At 46.7% G+C, this 16,954-nt stretch overlaps 1 protein-coding gene across 1 annotated transcript; it reads left to right on the top strand.

Annotated features, from left to right (window-relative positions):
• Positions 1 to 8,174: 8,174 nt before the first annotated feature.
• PHLDA3 (pleckstrin homology like domain family A member 3) lies at positions 8,175 to 16,060 on the top strand. Its single transcript, XM_081195289.1, has 2 exons — positions 8,175 to 9,617; positions 14,449 to 16,060. Exons 1-2 carry the CDS (start codon positions 9,257 to 9,259, stop codon positions 14,595 to 14,597), a joined length of 510 nt encoding a protein of 169 aa, XP_081051415.1. The 5' UTR covers positions 8,175 to 9,256; the 3' UTR covers positions 14,598 to 16,060.
• Positions 16,061 to 16,954: the final 894 nt, after the last annotated feature.

A 16,954-nucleotide genomic window follows, 5' to 3' on the forward strand; every position in this document is an offset into this window, starting at 1 on the left:
GTTTGTGTGTCTGGCTCTCCTGTATTTAAGGAAGAGGAAACCTGCCATGAATCTGTCTGTGTGGGAAAGCCTGCATGTTTGCAATTTCTAGAGATGAAGGCAGAAATAATGCATGCGGATGAGGGAAATAATACATGCACAGAGATATTCTCTCACCCTCCCCCGCCTGTCACTGTTGAAAAGCATTTGAATCTGCATTTTGAGCTGATGAGGGCATTTGTAGCTAGCAACTCTAGCAAAATTGGGGTGGGCCACCCAGGAATGTTAGGCATGGTTTCAAAGGTGATTTGTCACAAGAGGAGGAGACCAGTCTGAATGCTGGAACTCTGGGTCTGTGGCAGTCCTCGACCTCAAATCAATTGGAAAGTGAACCTGCATGAGCCTTCCTTTAGGGCAAGGGTGGTCAAGCTGGAGTCCAACAGCATTTGGAGAGCACATCAGGGATCAGGTGTGCTTAATACATCAGCATGTGTGGCAGTTGGGACCACTGTAAGTTTCATACACATAACCCCAAATGTGATGTCAGGACGGTCAGTATAGCATGAGCCTCAATCTTAGGGTTGAAGCCCCACATTGGGTGAAAGATTCTTGTGTTGCAGGCAGTTGGACTAGATTATTCTCGTGGTCCCTTCCAACTGTACAATTCATTGATTCTGTGATTCTTTGACAGGACTGTCATACAACCTCATTTACTTTGGATCTATAGCTTTATCAATCCTGGCACTTCAAGGTAGATAACTATTTTTTTTGTCATGCTTAAGGAGAGTTTCCCTCTTTCCTCCACATTGTACTAATGTTTGCCTCTCATCCAGTGGAACCCCTTCTCCAGTTAAAGGTAAAGGTAAAGGGACCCCTGACCATTAGGTCCAGCTCTGGGGTTGCGGTGTTCATCTCGCTTTATTGGCTGAGGGAGCCGGCATACAGCTTCTGGGTTACGTGGCCAGCATGACTAAGCTGCTTCTGGCGAACCAGAGCAGTGCACGGAAACACCGTTTACCTTCCCTCTGGGGTGGTACCTATTTATCTACTTGCACTTTGCCGTGCTTTCGAACTGCTAGGTGGGCAGGAGCAGGGACTGAGCAACGGGAGCTCACCCCATCATGGGGATTCAAACCGCCAACCTTCTGATCAGCAAGCCCTAGGCTCTGTGGTTTAACCCACAGCGTCACCCGCGTCAGAATGCCTTCTGTCACTGGGCTGTGATTTAATACCTTTTATTCCTCACAGACCTTCATTTCTCACTTGGAGGGACAGTTCCCACATCTACGTTTTGGGGGCTTGTCATTTCTGTGGACAGAGCCTGGCGTTCCAGAGATTTCTCTTGAACATCTGGATTTGGTGCTAGAGTGTTGAAGCAGAAATAGGAGACACCTCCTGTGAGGGTTCATTGTGAGCAAACAAATCATGCTTTGAGCCTGCCTTGTCTTACTCAAGTGGCCTGGCGACCTCTACTGGCAGTGCTCTGAATATTATAGCATGGCATGCAGGACTCCTAGTTTTCACAAATATACAGTACCAGGTCTGCTATGAACATTTACATTTTGGATATTTGTTTTTAAAAATCTGCTGTAATGCAGTTACATAGATAATTTAAACAACCCCCATCTCAGAATGATATGTGACATGTATTTCAAGCCATGACATGTACTTCTTTCAAATGCACTAACTTACAAATAACAGTTTTCTTAGAAAAAAGGGGTTTATTTCTCTAGGCCAGGTCTGCGCTACATAAAGTCCACAGGTCAACTGCAGCTCTATCCCTATTTGTGGGCTTCTGTGGAAATTCCAAACACCCATGGTGTTGCAGCCCATTTCTGTCTCTTGTGGAAGTAGCTAAAGCCTATCCAACCCCAGCAATATTTGGAGCGAAGAGAGTGCCTGCGCCTGTACTGTTCCTCCCAGTATCGCCCAGATTCCAAAAGCACATGAAAGAGCTAGTGACAGCTTTTTCATCCAGCAAATCAAGTTGCTTGAGCTCACCTGTGCCCATGAAGTCTTCACTGGTGTGAGCTGCTGGGATAATGAAAGCATAATGAAAACTCATGGGGACTTCAGATAAGGTGGTAGGGAATGGCAGAATGGGGTGGGAAGGTGGGGAGAAAAGAGAATGAAGATTAGAGGAAGAAAAGGGGAGCAGAGATGGGGAAATGGGAAAAGGTGGAGATAGATAGGATTTGCAGATTTGTGGTGAAGCAGAAGATAGATGTGTGTGATTTGAGAGAGAAAAGGAAGCTGTATGTAATAGAGAAAGAAAAGGAGGGGGGTTAACAGAAAGGAGCTCAGAGAGAACCGTCACGGTGCAGAGAAAAGTTAGTGTACTGTGCAGAGAGAAAAGGGAGGTTCCTCAAGAATGGTTAAAAACGGAGTTAGAGGCAACAAAAATATTTTCTCTGATCAGCTTAGCAATGTGGCCCTCTTGAGCTACGAAAAATATAAAAGGCTATCTCAGTGTGGCGAGTTCCAGCTGCATGTTGTCAATTTGTCAAACTGACCCTTCAGCATCTTGGACATCACTGCCCTTTAGAGTTTCCCATTACAGATTCTATTAAGTAAAACTAAAACTCTCAAATGTGTATAAAAGGAGAGAATTCAATCTGAAGGGTTTTCCCTCACTATACAGTGGTACCTCGGGTTAAGAACTTAATTCATTCTGGAGGTCCATTCTTAACCTGAAACTGTTCTTAACCTGAGGTACCACTTTAGCTAATGGGGTCTCCCCCTGCCACCGCAGCGCAATTTCTGTTCTCATCCTGAACCAAAGTTCTTAACCTGAGGTACTATTTCTGGGTTAGCGGAGTCTGTAACCTAAAGTGTCTGTAACCCGAGGTACCACTATCGTGCCACCATGACTAGGAAAGCTGCATTTCTGAGCATATGATGCCACAATCTTGTCCTTAGCTACACAATAGCTTCAATGCCCTCAGTAATTTCTTATTTGAGCCACATAATGTGGGGGTGCCCACATCACTCTTCTCCTCCAAGGACTACCTTGTAATGATTTGGCTTCTCCCCTTTGTTTAAATTACTTTCCAGACACTTTTAGCATTGTGCGGACCTGTTTCCTAATGGGAAATTTACTAGAAAAGGATTCATTTGTATGCGCATGGAATACTGCTTATGTGAGTCAGCTTTCATGCTAGGCCACGGGAGCCTACAAAGCTCTACCATTGAAACAGCAAACCATTTTTGTAGTCGAATAACTCAGCCACCCAAGGAGCTGCTGCATACTGCTTATGTGAAATACATATTTATTGAGATGTGGCTCAACAGCAGAATAACTAAAGAGCAATGTTCAGGATCTAACACAGAGGGACTCTTGCACTGCACACAACTCAATCTAGTCTCTGTGTCAGCATATTTAGCAGCAACCTGTGCTTTATTACTTTGTGAGCAAGAAAAATGCTCTTAAAAGATGTGGAGGGGAAGCCAGATGGGAAAACCGATAGCCTTTCTCAGATAGTATGGAGATCTTCTGTTTCCTCTACCTCTCCCACGATGATTATTTCATAAAGAATGCATGGGACATTCCATTCTATTGTGAGAGAAGACTTATATGAGAACAAATTTCTTGGGTCCAATCAGTTTAGCCCTGTATCCTGTCTCTGGCAGAGACCAGGTTTCAGTGCTCCAGGAAGTGTTGGTACCATGCCAAAGGGCATGAAGAGTACTCTGATTGATTTTACATTTAAAATAAATTTAACTTAAATGTAATGACTACATTGGCCGGATACAGACTGGGCAGCTTTATATGAGGGGCAAAGGGAATAGCCCAGTTCTGAATTACTTGGGGCGGGGGCTGGCTCATCCAGGCATTCTGCAAGGTACCACCAGAAGGTAGGAATTATTTCCCTTTAAGCTTCTAGTGCATGGGAGGGCTTTGAGTGCTTCCATTTTTTTTTTTAAATATTTTTATTGGGTTTTCACATTTTATATAAACACAAACAACACACATAACACCAAAACAAACATAAAAAACAACAAACATGAATAGTTCCCGAAAATCTTATTTTCTAACCCTAGTCCTTGACTTCCCCCCACCCCCTCCCCTGCATCCCTGTTCCCAGATTTGTGTCAGCAAGTTGGCATTTCTTCCGTCTTAGTATTAGTCCTTTTATAAAAAAACAAAAATAAATTTTCCCTAAGTTGGACCCCAATCCTCTTCCCTCGATTTCTCATTTTTTCTTACATAATTTTCTTATTACTAAACCCCCTGGTCTTGAGTGTTGTTTAAATTTAAATACTTCCCTCCCTCCCATCCCCGCTTTGCGTCCTTTCCCAAGACATGTCCAGTTTTTAGCCTGGATTCCGCACATCCGAGGCTCTCAAATCTCTTTCAGTCCCTCTCCGCCCATTTTGTTGGTAGTCCTTTTTGTCTATCATCGAGTCTCGAAAGATTTCCTTAACCATCAATCCAATCAGTCCATAGTCTCTTCCCATATTTAAAGGCAACTGCTGAGGAATTTCCACAAGGCCTAAGTCTTGGTGATAGTCAAAATCAAAGTCTATGTGGAGGCCCCAATTGTACTTCTTTATTTCGAGTTCCTGAATTCCATAAAGTCCCAGGGCCTCCACTTTCGTCTTCTGTATCTTTCGTAGGCTTAAAGTAGATTTAATCCAATAGTCTCCTTGCTTGTGTTCTCCAGATGTCGGCTTCTGGTTAGTATTTTCCCAGATAACTTGTTCTCTTTCTTGTTTTGTCTTCTCCTCTTCTTTGTTTATAGTTTCGAATTCAGCTGTGGGTTCTTTCTCACTCAGGCCCTCATTACATTCAGCAGAACTACTTGTTTCCAAATCCAAGGTCGTCAATTGTTTACTCATAGCTGTAGTCTGCTCCTGTAAGGTTCCCACCAGTGAAAACATCCTTTCGATTTCTCTCAGTATCTTTCCACCCACAGCCATTGTAATTCCACAGAATTCCCCCTAGAGGGAATCTGGTTACTAAGTAATCTTTTCTCCAACAATCCTCTGTCCTATTATTGTTTCTTTGTTTCCCAAAATTTTAGTTCAATTGTAACTCCTTTTAATCCGGAGAGGTCTTAAACAGCGATTTTTTTCACTATTAATAGTCCATTTGACAGCTTTTGACAGCTGTCAAATTCTGCTCCTCTATACAGGCTCCAAAGCAGGTCGCTCCCGGGCCCGGGAGGGAGGGTTGTTTGCCACAAAACAAAGACTCTTCCAACACTCCACTCTCCTGCTCAAATTTACCTTTCTAAATCTTGGAAGTTACTGTCTTTTTAAAACTCACCCTTTACAGGGTAGGCACTCCAGCTTAGCTCTTATTTCGTTGCTCTGGATCGTCTGCAAGGGGGGGTGTGGGGACTTCCTTTTGGCACACCCCCCGGTCGTCTCAAATTCAGAAGGTAAAAATTTTAAAGTTCAGTTCCAAATTACTCACGGGTTCTTTTTTCAGTCCGAATTTCAAGGAAGGAAGTCAGCGCTCTCCAGTTATGGCTCGCGGCTTCGCTCAGCGGCGGTAGCGGTCGACTCTCAGTGCCACGCCGTCCCCTGTATCCCCTCCGTAGCCTTTAAAAAGGCTCATTGCGAATCAGGGGGGGCGCTTAAGGCACCCGCCGAGTCTTCAGTCCGCAGGCTTCTGCGCCTGCGGTTTTTAAGGGTCCCCGTGTCGCCGGCACGGCAAAGACCCATCCACCGCTGAGCCGATTCCCTCCGGAGCTTGGAGGGAATCCGCCATTTCCCGATCGCGCCAACCCGGAAGTCTCCGGGCTTTGAGTGCTTCCAGACATGGCTGGGCTTAATTTGCAAATGGTTCACACATGGGTCACTGACATCAGGGCTGAAGTAACCACTTACTGAATTTTCCCCAAAAAGTAGATTCAGATAAAAGGGAGAGTCTGGCTGGCATATTGATGCCAATGGTCATGTGTGGGTGCTACATTAGATGGGGATTGGCCATCCAGGGACAGCCCTGTGCTGCATACAGCCTTCTCCAGGCATCCATAGGCCAGTGGTTTTCTACCAGTGTGCCGTGGCACCCTGGGGTGCCTTGAATGGTGGTCAGGGGTGCCATGGGCAACACTGCCCTCTGTCCCTCTTTCCTTCCTTCCCTCCCTCCTCTGATGCCCTCTTGCATCTCTGCTTCCCAAAGGCTTGTGCAGCTGTTTGTTGCAGCAGCCCTGGCTACAAGCTCCACAGGTGAATGGTGCCTCTGGGGTGGTCAGGGGGTGCTGGTTGCCAGGAAGCTGAGGGAGCCTCGTAGTAAGCAAGCGGGCAAGGGAGCCCAGCCAGCCAGTCAGCTCTTGCTGTTGGGAATGGACAGACAAGTCCCAGACCCTTGTGGGGCAGTGTGAGGAGACACATCTTTGGGGGGCAGCTCAGAGACCAGAGGTGGCAGCGGCGGCTGCCCAGAGGACTCCCAAGGAGAGGGGAGAGGAGAGGAGGCTGAGGGAACACTCCACAAGGGAGGGTATTTGAAAAAGGGCAAGGGGTGACATAACTGGGCTCCTGAGCTCCACAGGGGTGCCACAGAAAGAATGTAGTTGGTCAAGGGAGCCATGGACTCAAAAAGTTTGAAAACCTCTGCCATAGGCCAACAGGGCTTGAACGTATGTTTCTCTTCTACAGTCTATCCAACATTAACACACCACAAAGGTTCAGAAGGTGCTTTTCAGGGTGACGTGCCTTCCTTGCCCATGTTTCCTAACTTTGTATCCCAGTTTCAGCCTTTCTTTTTCAGTCATGTTGTGGAATGCTTGTAAAATATCTTGCACATGATGTCTCTGTAAACTTGGAGACAGGTTTACTACAGTTGCTATCCGTCGTTCAGGAGACACTTTCTCTTCTGGGTTACAAAGTACCTGTGCATTGCAAAGACAATCTGATATCAACACGATGCCATGTTGCATTTATGGTCCCAGTTGCACATGGGTTGCCATGTTGCATTTATGGTCCCAGTTGCACATGGGTGGCAGTGAGATGCTGCCTTCTATTGGGTCAGAACATTGATTCATCTAGCTTAATAATGTCTGCACCGACTCCCAGTGGCTCCAGAGACAGATTTAGGGGAGCATGATTGGTTCATTCACACTGGGCACAAAACCTAGGGGTGGTGGTGATGGGGACGCCACAACTATTATTTAGAACGGAGCAGGGGTGAATTTTGGCGTCACACAGGGCGCCACTGAAATTTGAGACTTGAAGGTCTGCCACTAGTAGCTCTCCAAAGTTTCAGACAGGAAGTCTCTCCTGGTCTTACCTGTAGATGCTTCGGATTGAACCTGGGACCTTCTCCATGCTATGGCCCTTTCCCATGTAAAAAGCCGTGTGGTGTAGTGGTTAGAGTGTTGGACTGGGACCTGGGAGACCTGGAAGCCCACCTTGGTCCAGTCACTGTCTTGCCACCTGATCTACCTTGCCAGGTTGTTATGAGGATAAAATGGAGAGAGGGAGACGAGTGTAAACACCTTGAGATTCCTGGAGGAAAGGTGGGATAGAAATGCCATCATCATCATAAAATAAAACTTCCACCACAAACACAATGGATGCTTGGATAATTGGTTTTCTGCCAGCTTTCTTCTTTTTCCAAAATCCCCAAGAAGAAAAGGTGCAGCTTCCCTCGCAAGGAGAAAGGCAGCAGGATGAAAGAGAGAGAGAAGAAACTGGCTCGGAAAAAAGGATTATGCAACCCCACCATCACCCCAATTCTCCCTTTGCTCTCAATTAATCGCCTCCAGCTACTGCTACTCATTAGCAAAACATAAACAGAACAGGGGAAGCTGCATGGGGCTCTGTGCCATTTGTAGTTCGCTCAGGAGCTATGCTTCAGCTGATATCCAGGTGGGTACAAAGAGAGTTCTGAAAGAGGCAGGATAATTTTTTCAAAGATTTTCTCCCTCGTTTATTCTGCAGAAGGGAACATTGTCACCCAGCTTGCAGCTAACAGTTGTTCCCATTGGTGGAGGGTGGGGTCCTTACTCTTGTGGGCTGAGCAGGCCGCCATCTAGCTTAGTATTGTCTACACCAGGGGTAGGCAACCTAAGGCCCGGAGGCCAGAGGCGGCACAATTGCCTTCTCAATCTGGCCCGTGGACTGTTCGGGAATCAGCATGTTTTTACATGAGTAGAATGTGTTCTATTATTTAAAATGAATCTCTGGGTTATTTGTGGGTTATAGGGATTCGTTCATCCCCCCCCCCAAAATAGTCTGGCCCACCACATGGCCTGGACCGGCCCACGGCTGAAAAAGGTTGCTGACCCCTGGTCTACACTGTCTGGCTGTGGATTTCCAGGATTTCAGACAAGATTCACTCCCTGCCCTACCTGGAGATGTCATTGGGGATTGAACCTGAGACCTTCTGCATGCAAAACAGATGCTCTACCACCAGGCTATGGGTCTTTCCCCATGCAAGAGCCCTGTGGTGTAGTGGTTAGAGTCAAGACCTGGAAGACTAGGGTTCAAATCCCCACTGGCCTTGAAGTAACTTATTTGTCTAGATGCCCATTTGGCTTTTATTATACTTCTGATCAGGGGTGCGACCAGGTAAACTCTGCTCCGCAGAATCAATCACAGGACGTGGCACACGCGCACCATTTGAATGACAATGTTCATCAATTGGAGGGGGCCCCTCAAATATGCGGGGGGGGGCCGTAAGGACCTTGCCTCCTAGGAGCTGGTTCCTATGTTTTCTGTCCACAAGAAAACACGACCGCGCGCGACTGTTACCCACGACCCCCTCTGTCCATGGCAAGCACTTCCGCGTGGGAATCTGGCCGCGTCTGCTGTGCCTTGTCCGACGTGGCTCCTCCGAGCCGCAGCCCCATTCTCAATCTACCTGCCAATGCCCGCCCCACCAGCAGCATATAGATAGCCATCGCTGCCGCCCACGATGCCGGCGAGCCCCAGCCACCTTCCTTTCCGTGCGCCAGCCGCCCAAGCTGGGCACGCCAGCAGCCCCGCGGGCTCTCTCAGCGCAGCCGGCCCCGCGCCTGGGCGTGAGCGCTGCCTCTCCCCGGCAGGCAGAGCTGGGGCGAGGCCCTGGCGAAGCAGGAAAGGAATGCGAGTGGGAAGAGCGAGGCACAAGCGAGCGGGCATGTAGCGGCAGATCCCGGAGCCCAGAGGCCGGGGCAACCTCCGTCGGAGCTCACGCGGCAGAGGGCGGGCTCTCTCTGGCTCCCTTGGTCTCTCCCTCGGAAGCCGGACGGCCAGGAGCAGCAGGAGGAGGAGGAAGAGGAAAGCGCTCCTGGCAGACCACGCGGCGGCGGCGGCGATTCCCAGCATCCTGGGCAGCCCGAGCCCCATGGCGTCGGAGAAGGTGCTTCGCGAAGGGGTGCTGGAGAAGCGCAGCGGCGGCCTGCTGCAGCTCTGGAAGAGGAAGCGCTGCCTGCTGGGCGAGAAGGGGCTGCGGCTGTTCGAGGCCAGCAGCCGGGGCTCGACGCGCTGCAAGGAGATCCCCTTCGCGCGCCTCAAAGCCCTCGAGTGCGTGGAGTGGAAGCAGCGGCACATCTACTTCACGTTGGTGACAGACGGCGGCGCCGAGATCGACTTCCGCTGCCCCCAGGAGGAGCCCAGCTGGAACGCCGACATCACCATGGCGCTGGTGCGCTTCAAGAACCAGCAGGCGGTGCAGATCGTGCGCGCCAGGCACAGCTGCAGAGCCGGTAAGGCCAGCACGTCGGGGATGGCGCGCGGGGGATGGTGCACGGCATGGGGCAAGGAGATCGCGCCCCTTCTGCCCAGGAAACGATGGCCAGAGCCGAAGGGCAGACGGAACACGTGCTTTGCGCGCACTGGGGCTCCGCGGGCACTTCCAGTTTGAAATATCTCCGGTAGAAGAGTGGAAGAAGGCATCAGCCAAGAGACGGTGGCGAGATTCGGCCGCCAGTCAGAGTAGCAGTGATCTGACTCAGCACAAGGTGGCTTCAGGCGTTCACACAATGTGTGTCATTATCACGCTGGTTCCATTTATGCCTTAATTCATCCAGAAACGTGCATCGAAAGATTGGCACCTTTCCTTTTCCTTTTACAACTCGGGATGTGACCAGGTAGCCTCTTAGAGAGCACTCTTCCCCACTCTTGTGCTCCCTGGAGATTCTGGGGGAGCTTAGACCAAGTTGTGGGCACCAGTGGTGTGCGGTGAAATTTTTTTTTGTAGGGGAACAGTTGGGGCTAGAGGCACCAGTTTATGAGAGTGATGCCCCCCCCTTGTGTGTGTGACATCGTGATGTTGTGAGCACCTCCCTAAGCCAGGCAGAAGCTTCCTGAGCTTTGAGGAGGCGGCACCAGGCATGAATACTTTAATACTCTAATTACTGGGAACGTTTAAGGGACTTGCCTAGTCCCCCTAGTCCACTGACCGCATGCCACTGGTGGGCACATAGAGGGTTTCCACTACTCATATGTATGGTAGACTATACAGGAAGGCCCAGGATGTTTTGGTGCCTGAGGCAGAACATCATTAATAGTATTTCCATTTATAGACCGCATACTACCTGATGCTCACAGAGTGGTTTATAGTAGATAAAAATAGTAGATACAGAAGTAATATCCATATCCATTATTTTTATTAGGTATATTGTGGTTTTATATCTTGATTTTATTTTGTGAACTGCCCTGAGACATCCCCAGGTATAGGGCGGTATATAAAATCAGATACTAATACTAATAATAATAATATCCACAAACAATATTAATATAAGTAAAGTCAGAGAGCATTACATCCTAATGTATGTTAGGATGGTTGAAAATTTGCATTACATTATTGTAGAACTACCTCCTGAATTTTACTCACCAACCATTGCACACAACCACTATGATCATTCACTACCTTAAATATTATCTCTATCACCCAGCCACTCATATCTGACAGTATTACAGCCCACATACAAAGGATGCTGTCCCCAGTTCTGAATCATTAATGGGCTCATGGCCACTCCGTACATTTAAAGCATATCCAATGCAAGTGACCCCCCCCCCCATCCTAGGATTTGCAGTTTGTTATTGGTGCTGGTAACTGTTGTTCTGTTAGAGGGAAACTACAGATTCCAGGATTGTTTGAAGCAAGGGGAAGTCATGTGCTTCAAATATGTCTTCATTGTGCTTTAAATGTATCATGTGGATATGCACTGGACCATCTAATACTCCTCTCCGATCTGAGAAGGCCCAGTTCTATACCAGAGCAGCCTCTCACCCAGGAGGCAGGTTATATAAAACTACTTCTATCCATTCACTTCCAAGCATGCATTGTACTCTACAGCCTGAGCTCCCGACAAATAACTAATCAGCTTGGTAGCAAACGTGAACATGAAGTTCACAATCAAGGTGGCCCTAAAGTCCAGCCAGTGGCTACACCCTGCTTTTCCATCAGTGATTTGGCCTGCTCCATCTCATGCTCTATTGACATGTTGTTGGGCAATATCTCATGCTCTGACTGAGAACCACAGGACAAAAAACCTTGCCAGGCACAAGGTTTAAGTACAATACATGGAGAGGTGGGAGGGAGAGAGAAAAAAACAGTCTCAGTTCAGGAATCCATGTGAATCTTCTTCTTTTGAACCTCTATCCCCACTCTCCCAAATAGCATCTGCATGGCGATACAGTGGAACCTTCGTTTTTGAACGTCTCCATTGACGAATGTTTCGGAACTCGAATGCCATAAACTCAGAAGTAAATGCTTCCGTTTTCGAATGCACCTCAGAAGTCGAACTTCTGAGGTGGCGTCCATATTGAGTTTTTTGTATTAATTTTTCTGTTTTGAGGCTTCCGTATTGAGTTTTTGGTTTTCGAACGTTTCAGAACTCAAATGGTCTTCTGGAATGGATTATGTTCGAAAACTAAGGTTCCACTGTAAACATATTTGTTGCCCCCTAATGGTGCCCTAAAACCTGCCGTAATATGGGCAAGGTGCGAGCCAGTCTTGACGTATGCTAAATTTTTGCATGCCCTGATCCTTTCACTGACACTTGCTAGGTGCTGACCAAATAGCCATTGCATATATAGAAGTCCTCTGTCTCTGGTGATCTCCACTCAGCCTGAGCATGAAGAAGCATGTAGGAACAGACTGTGTGCCTAACATGCATGTTGTAAAGAAAATGGCTAGGGAGAGGCTTTCCACGCCTTCTCTCATAATAGTAGAATTGTGGGGGGTAGGGGTGGGGAATCCAATGAAACTAAAGGTATGATGAAGAGAAAAGAAAGTACTTCTTCATGCAGTGCTTATTTAATCTGCGGAAGTTGCTCCCAGAAGATGTGATGAAGGCCACCAACTTGGATAGCAGTTAAAGAAGATCTGATTAATTCATGGGGGCCAGAGCTATTGATGGCTATGTTCTCCCTTCGTTGCTGGGAGGCAGTATGCTTACATTTGCCAAATACTCGGAGTGGCCAGTGGGGAGAGGTCTGTCGCACTCAGGTCCGGCTTCTGTGCTTCCTGTGAGACCAGGATGCTGGACCAGATGGTTGGATCCAGCAAGAGCTCTTCTTGTGCTCTGTCCATCAGCAGAAGATTTGTTTTCCTTTACACCTGCTTGCTCTTTTAACTAGTAAGAGGTAGACTGACAAATGCCCTTCACTGTTAGATAGTTGGATCATGCATGTGATACACCCTGTTCTCATGTTACTAGAGCTGCGCCCAGCCAGAGAAGCCTAAGCAATGGAAGGGAAAACAGTATAATTCTTCATGGTTCCTTCACTCCTGAGGTATCATGCTTATTTTAATAGTATGGTATATCAAAGGGATGTGGGTAGCGCTGTGGGTTAAACCACAGAGCTGATCAGAAGGTCGGAGGTTTGAATCCCCACGATGGGGTGAGCTCGCATTGCTCGGTCCCTGCTCCTGCCAACCTAGCAGTTCGAAAGCACGTCAAAGTGCAAGTAGATAAATAGGTACCGCTCTGGTGGGAAGGTAAACAGTGTTTCCTTGCGCTGCTCTGGTTCGCCATAAGCGGCTTAGTCATGCTGGCCACATGACCCAGAAGCTGTACGCCGGCTCCCTCAGCCAATAAAGTGAGATGAGCACCACAACCCCAGAGGCGGCCACGACTGGACCTAATGGTCAGGGGTCCCTTTACCTTATATCAAAGGCTCAGGGTATTTTTAAGGGTGTTTCAAGCCCTCACCCACAGCAACTAAACCCTGATACCCGAAGTTATCATGACCAGGAGAAAAGCACATGGGGGGAAAGTTGCATGAAGAGGGGTGGAAAGTTTGGGTCTGGATTCCTCACCTGCACACCTACTGCTTTGGAAACCATATTTCTGTGACATTGGGGCAGGTCCATGTTTAAGCACCAGGACCTGCTGCCATTGCATCTAATCTATTCCTGAACATGGCAAGTATGGCCGGTCTCCAGTGTTAACTGTACTATGCAGGAAGAAAATGTTACTGGTCTTTTCAGCCAAGGCTGTGTGATTTCTCCCATACCTTGCACATATTTTTGCCCAGTTTCTGTTTCTCTTGTCCTGCTCTAACTTGTCATACTGCAAATCCCCATCAGTCAGCAAGTGAACATGAGACTATTGTTCAGTGCCTGCTCAGGCCAGCAAGTTGTGGATAATTTGCTCCATCCAACTAGCCTCTCATATAAGAATGGCTTTTTTGCCAGAAAGTTTCTAGGGCTCAAGTGGCTCTTTCCAATTTCAGATATAACTGTAGGTGCTCCACAATGTCAGATGTAACAAAATTATTTCAATCCCTGTTAAACTTTCACCCTTACTCTAGTGATAGGAATTGCTCAAATGAAGAGCACTATTTTTAGTTTGCAAGTCATGTTTTTGACATTATGGGGTTTTGGATTTATTATTACTGTTATATTATTATTATTAGTAATAGTAGTAGTAGTAGTAGTAAGGTTTTTATTATTTCATTTTATAATGCGTATAAAACAGAGATAACAATTATAAAAACAGACAAAAATTAAAAGATGAAAAACAAAACTATAAAATAGGCTTGTGGAATAAGTAGTTGCTCATGAGTTAAAATAACAAAGTCCAAGGAAATACTATCAACTTTATTGTTATATTATTAATATTGTTTCAGTAACACCTTTTAGTGTACAAAGTTCTTTACAATATATTGTAGCAGTCCTGTAAGAATTGGGTGCTTTACTCATTATTATTATTATTATTATTATTATTATTATTATTATTATTATTATTAATTTCTGACCTGCATTTCACCCTAAAGTGTCAGGGCAGGTTACAACAATGTAAAACTACAATAGCAAAAGCTGTTGAAACAATTTACAGTCAGAAGAATAGGATGGGTGTCAAAAGCCAGGGTAAAGCCATATAGCAAGAGCTGTATAATGAAAGTGCCAAATGTATCTCTGTGGGGAGGGAAATCCGAAGCTTAGGAGCTGCCGCAGGAAATGCCTGCTCCCAGGTCTTCCAAGTTTGAATTTTCTCACACATCAGCACCTGCAATAGTCTGGCCCTTTGTCCAACTTGTCTCCAGTCTAACCAAAGATTTACCCCCTTTCCTTTTCTGTTGCAGCATTTCAACATGAGGCAGCCCCAGCTGGCCAGATTCTGGTGAATGGGTCCAAGGAGCCAGACCCTAAGCTGAACATGGAGAAGACAGAGGAACTGATGGCTGTGAATTCACCTGCCAATGGACAGAAGGCAATCTCCAGCTGCAACTGAACTTAGATCCATTTTTTTTCTATTCCATGGTATTACTACTGAAAAATGAAGTGATGCCCAAAGCGTACAGCAAGACCTGGGTCACAAATATAGCTAGAATGGGCATTGGTTTTCTGGCTGTGTCTTTGCTATGATACTTAAGACATAGACAAAGCCCCCTCCAAACTGCTGTGGACTGAAAGGTTGCTTCTCTACACTCTTACCTATGGTGGTCCACACCATGGGACTTTGTAGGTTAGGTTGAAGACACAGACACAGCAAGAGTGACAAAAGAGAATCATTCCATTCCATTGTCTGCCACCAGCCTAGTGCTGGATGGGCGATGCAGGAATTCACTGGATCATGAGGAGCATTGGGAAGGAACTCCTGAGCATGCCAGGAGCCATCTGATGATGTCATGGTCAAAAGGGAGCATCCCTCCTCGGAGAACTGAGTGACTGACCTGGAAGGAGCAATGGTGAACTGGCTATTCTGATCTGAGAAGTCACATGTTGCCAGGAAGATGCCTGCAGGACTTAACAGAGAGACCGGATATAAATTTAAGCACCTTAAGGAGGAGCCTGTGTGGACTTCTGAGACTCTCTTAAATGAGTTTTCTCTGTAGCATTGCTCACTTGAGGCCTTCTGCTCAGAACTAAAGGACAGGAAGAGCACTGACTGGGCCAGTGTCCCATCCTTACGACCAATAGCTCCAGCTCTGTGAATCACTCCCGTGTCCCACTGTACATCCATTTCATTAGGTCCCTTACATACTGTTGACCATTACATGTGTGACGGGGCAATCCACCTTTAACCAAACCGTCATGCAGCTCCTTTCAGCTTTCCATATGTTCAGGGCACATGTCTGCAGTGGGGAGCTTGTTGCACTCATGTAGGCTCCCCATGTGACTGAGAGGCCTAATGGCACCGGGTTCTAGATTGCTTGAAATGTTTACATGAGAGTAGCAGTCTCCCCACTGCAGAGGGTTGCCCTGAAAGTGTGGGAAACTGGATGGAGCAGCACAAGTGGGATAAAGCTAAAGGCCACCTCTTTAGTCACATTCCCCCTTCATGTGGGCAACAACTAAACAGGGCCTATTACAGGGAGGAACATCATGAACTTTTGAAGAGGACTACTCACAAAAATGAGCATCCTATTTGACCGCGCACAAGGAAGATTGTCCTGCTCACCCTGAGGCTGTGAATGCCATTGTCACCCTCTCTTTCTCCTGATTCAAGGCCCATTTACTTACTATGGGCCATGACAAGGAGGCAGGTGCAGGAAGGTCTTAAGGCCCTGGTGGAGCATCTTTATCCATTGGGAATGGAACTGCCAGTCTGAGAATCCCCAGCTGGAAAAGGATGCTATTCGTTTTTACCAGGGCGATGGCTGCCTGAGGGCCAAACAATGGGTGCTCATTTATTCCTAACTAGTGGTCATTATGTATAACCTTTTATTAATAAAATTTCAAGAAAATCAACAATGCACATGTGTCATTCTTTAGAAGTGTGCCTTTATGGTTCTTTTTTAAAAGTTGGGCTCATCACACCATTGCTTAAAGGATTGTGCCTGATGCATGTATGGGCAATGCTCAGGGATGATGGGAGTTGTGGTTCAGTAACATCTGGAGGTCCGCAAGTTTCCTCCTGCTGCCTTAGACCATGGGCCTTTAACTGGACTATTGAGATCCTCAAGTAGGAATGAAGCAAAGTAGGTTGTGGTGCCACCTGCTTTCTAATTTTTGTTGAGGGAGAGAGAGAAACTGAATGCATAGAGGACTGGCCTCCTTTGATATTTGATGGTGTGAACTCCTGCCTGACAAGCTAAAGCTGACCATTCTCCCTGGTCATCCTGGCTCATAAAATCAAGAAGAAAGATGGGAATATACCATAATTTTTTAAAAACACTGCTCCTGTGGTAACCCCATGTTGGGGTTGCTGAATTGGAAAAGGTTGACTACTGCAACAGATAACTTGGGCTCTGTTTCCCAATCACTGTGTAACACTGAATATGTTAAAGAAGGGACTGCAGTGAAAAATTCAATGGATTGTTGAAATAACAAGGCCACTTTTTGAGAGGGTAGAGCAACTGCTGTTGTCTAAATCATTTTTCAGCATTAACGAAATGAACAGTAGTGGTCTTATGAAAGCTCAGGTTCTTAAAATACAGTTAGTTAATCTTCAAGGTGCTGGAAGTGTTTTCTTTTTAATAAACAACCACAACTAACATGGCTTTAATCTTGAATTTTAGAAAATGGTCTAAAGCAGTGGTTTTGAATATTTCTACTTGCAGGGAAAGCTTTCCAAATTGCCAATAAATTTCTGCATCTCTGCCTCAGAACCTCTTATATATTGGCAATAATTTTTGGGAAGTTGTA

Source organism: Podarcis bocagei (genome assembly GCF_964188305.1).
Source record: "Podarcis bocagei genome assembly, chromosome: 5".
Lineage (NCBI taxonomy): Eukaryota > Metazoa > Chordata > Lepidosauria > Squamata > Lacertidae > Podarcis > Podarcis bocagei.

What these genes read in the sequence shown, in the direction of transcription:
- PHLDA3 (XM_081195289.1), top strand. Translation starts at nt 9,257, where the DNA reads ATGGCGTCGGAGAAGGTGCTTCGCGAAGGGGTGCTGGAGAAGCGCAGC. An exon ending in CAGGCACAGCTGCAGAGCCG is followed by an intron (nt 9,618 to 14,448) that starts GTAAGGCCAGCA and finishes TTTCTGTTGCAG; the next exon opens with CATTTCAACATGAGGCAGCC.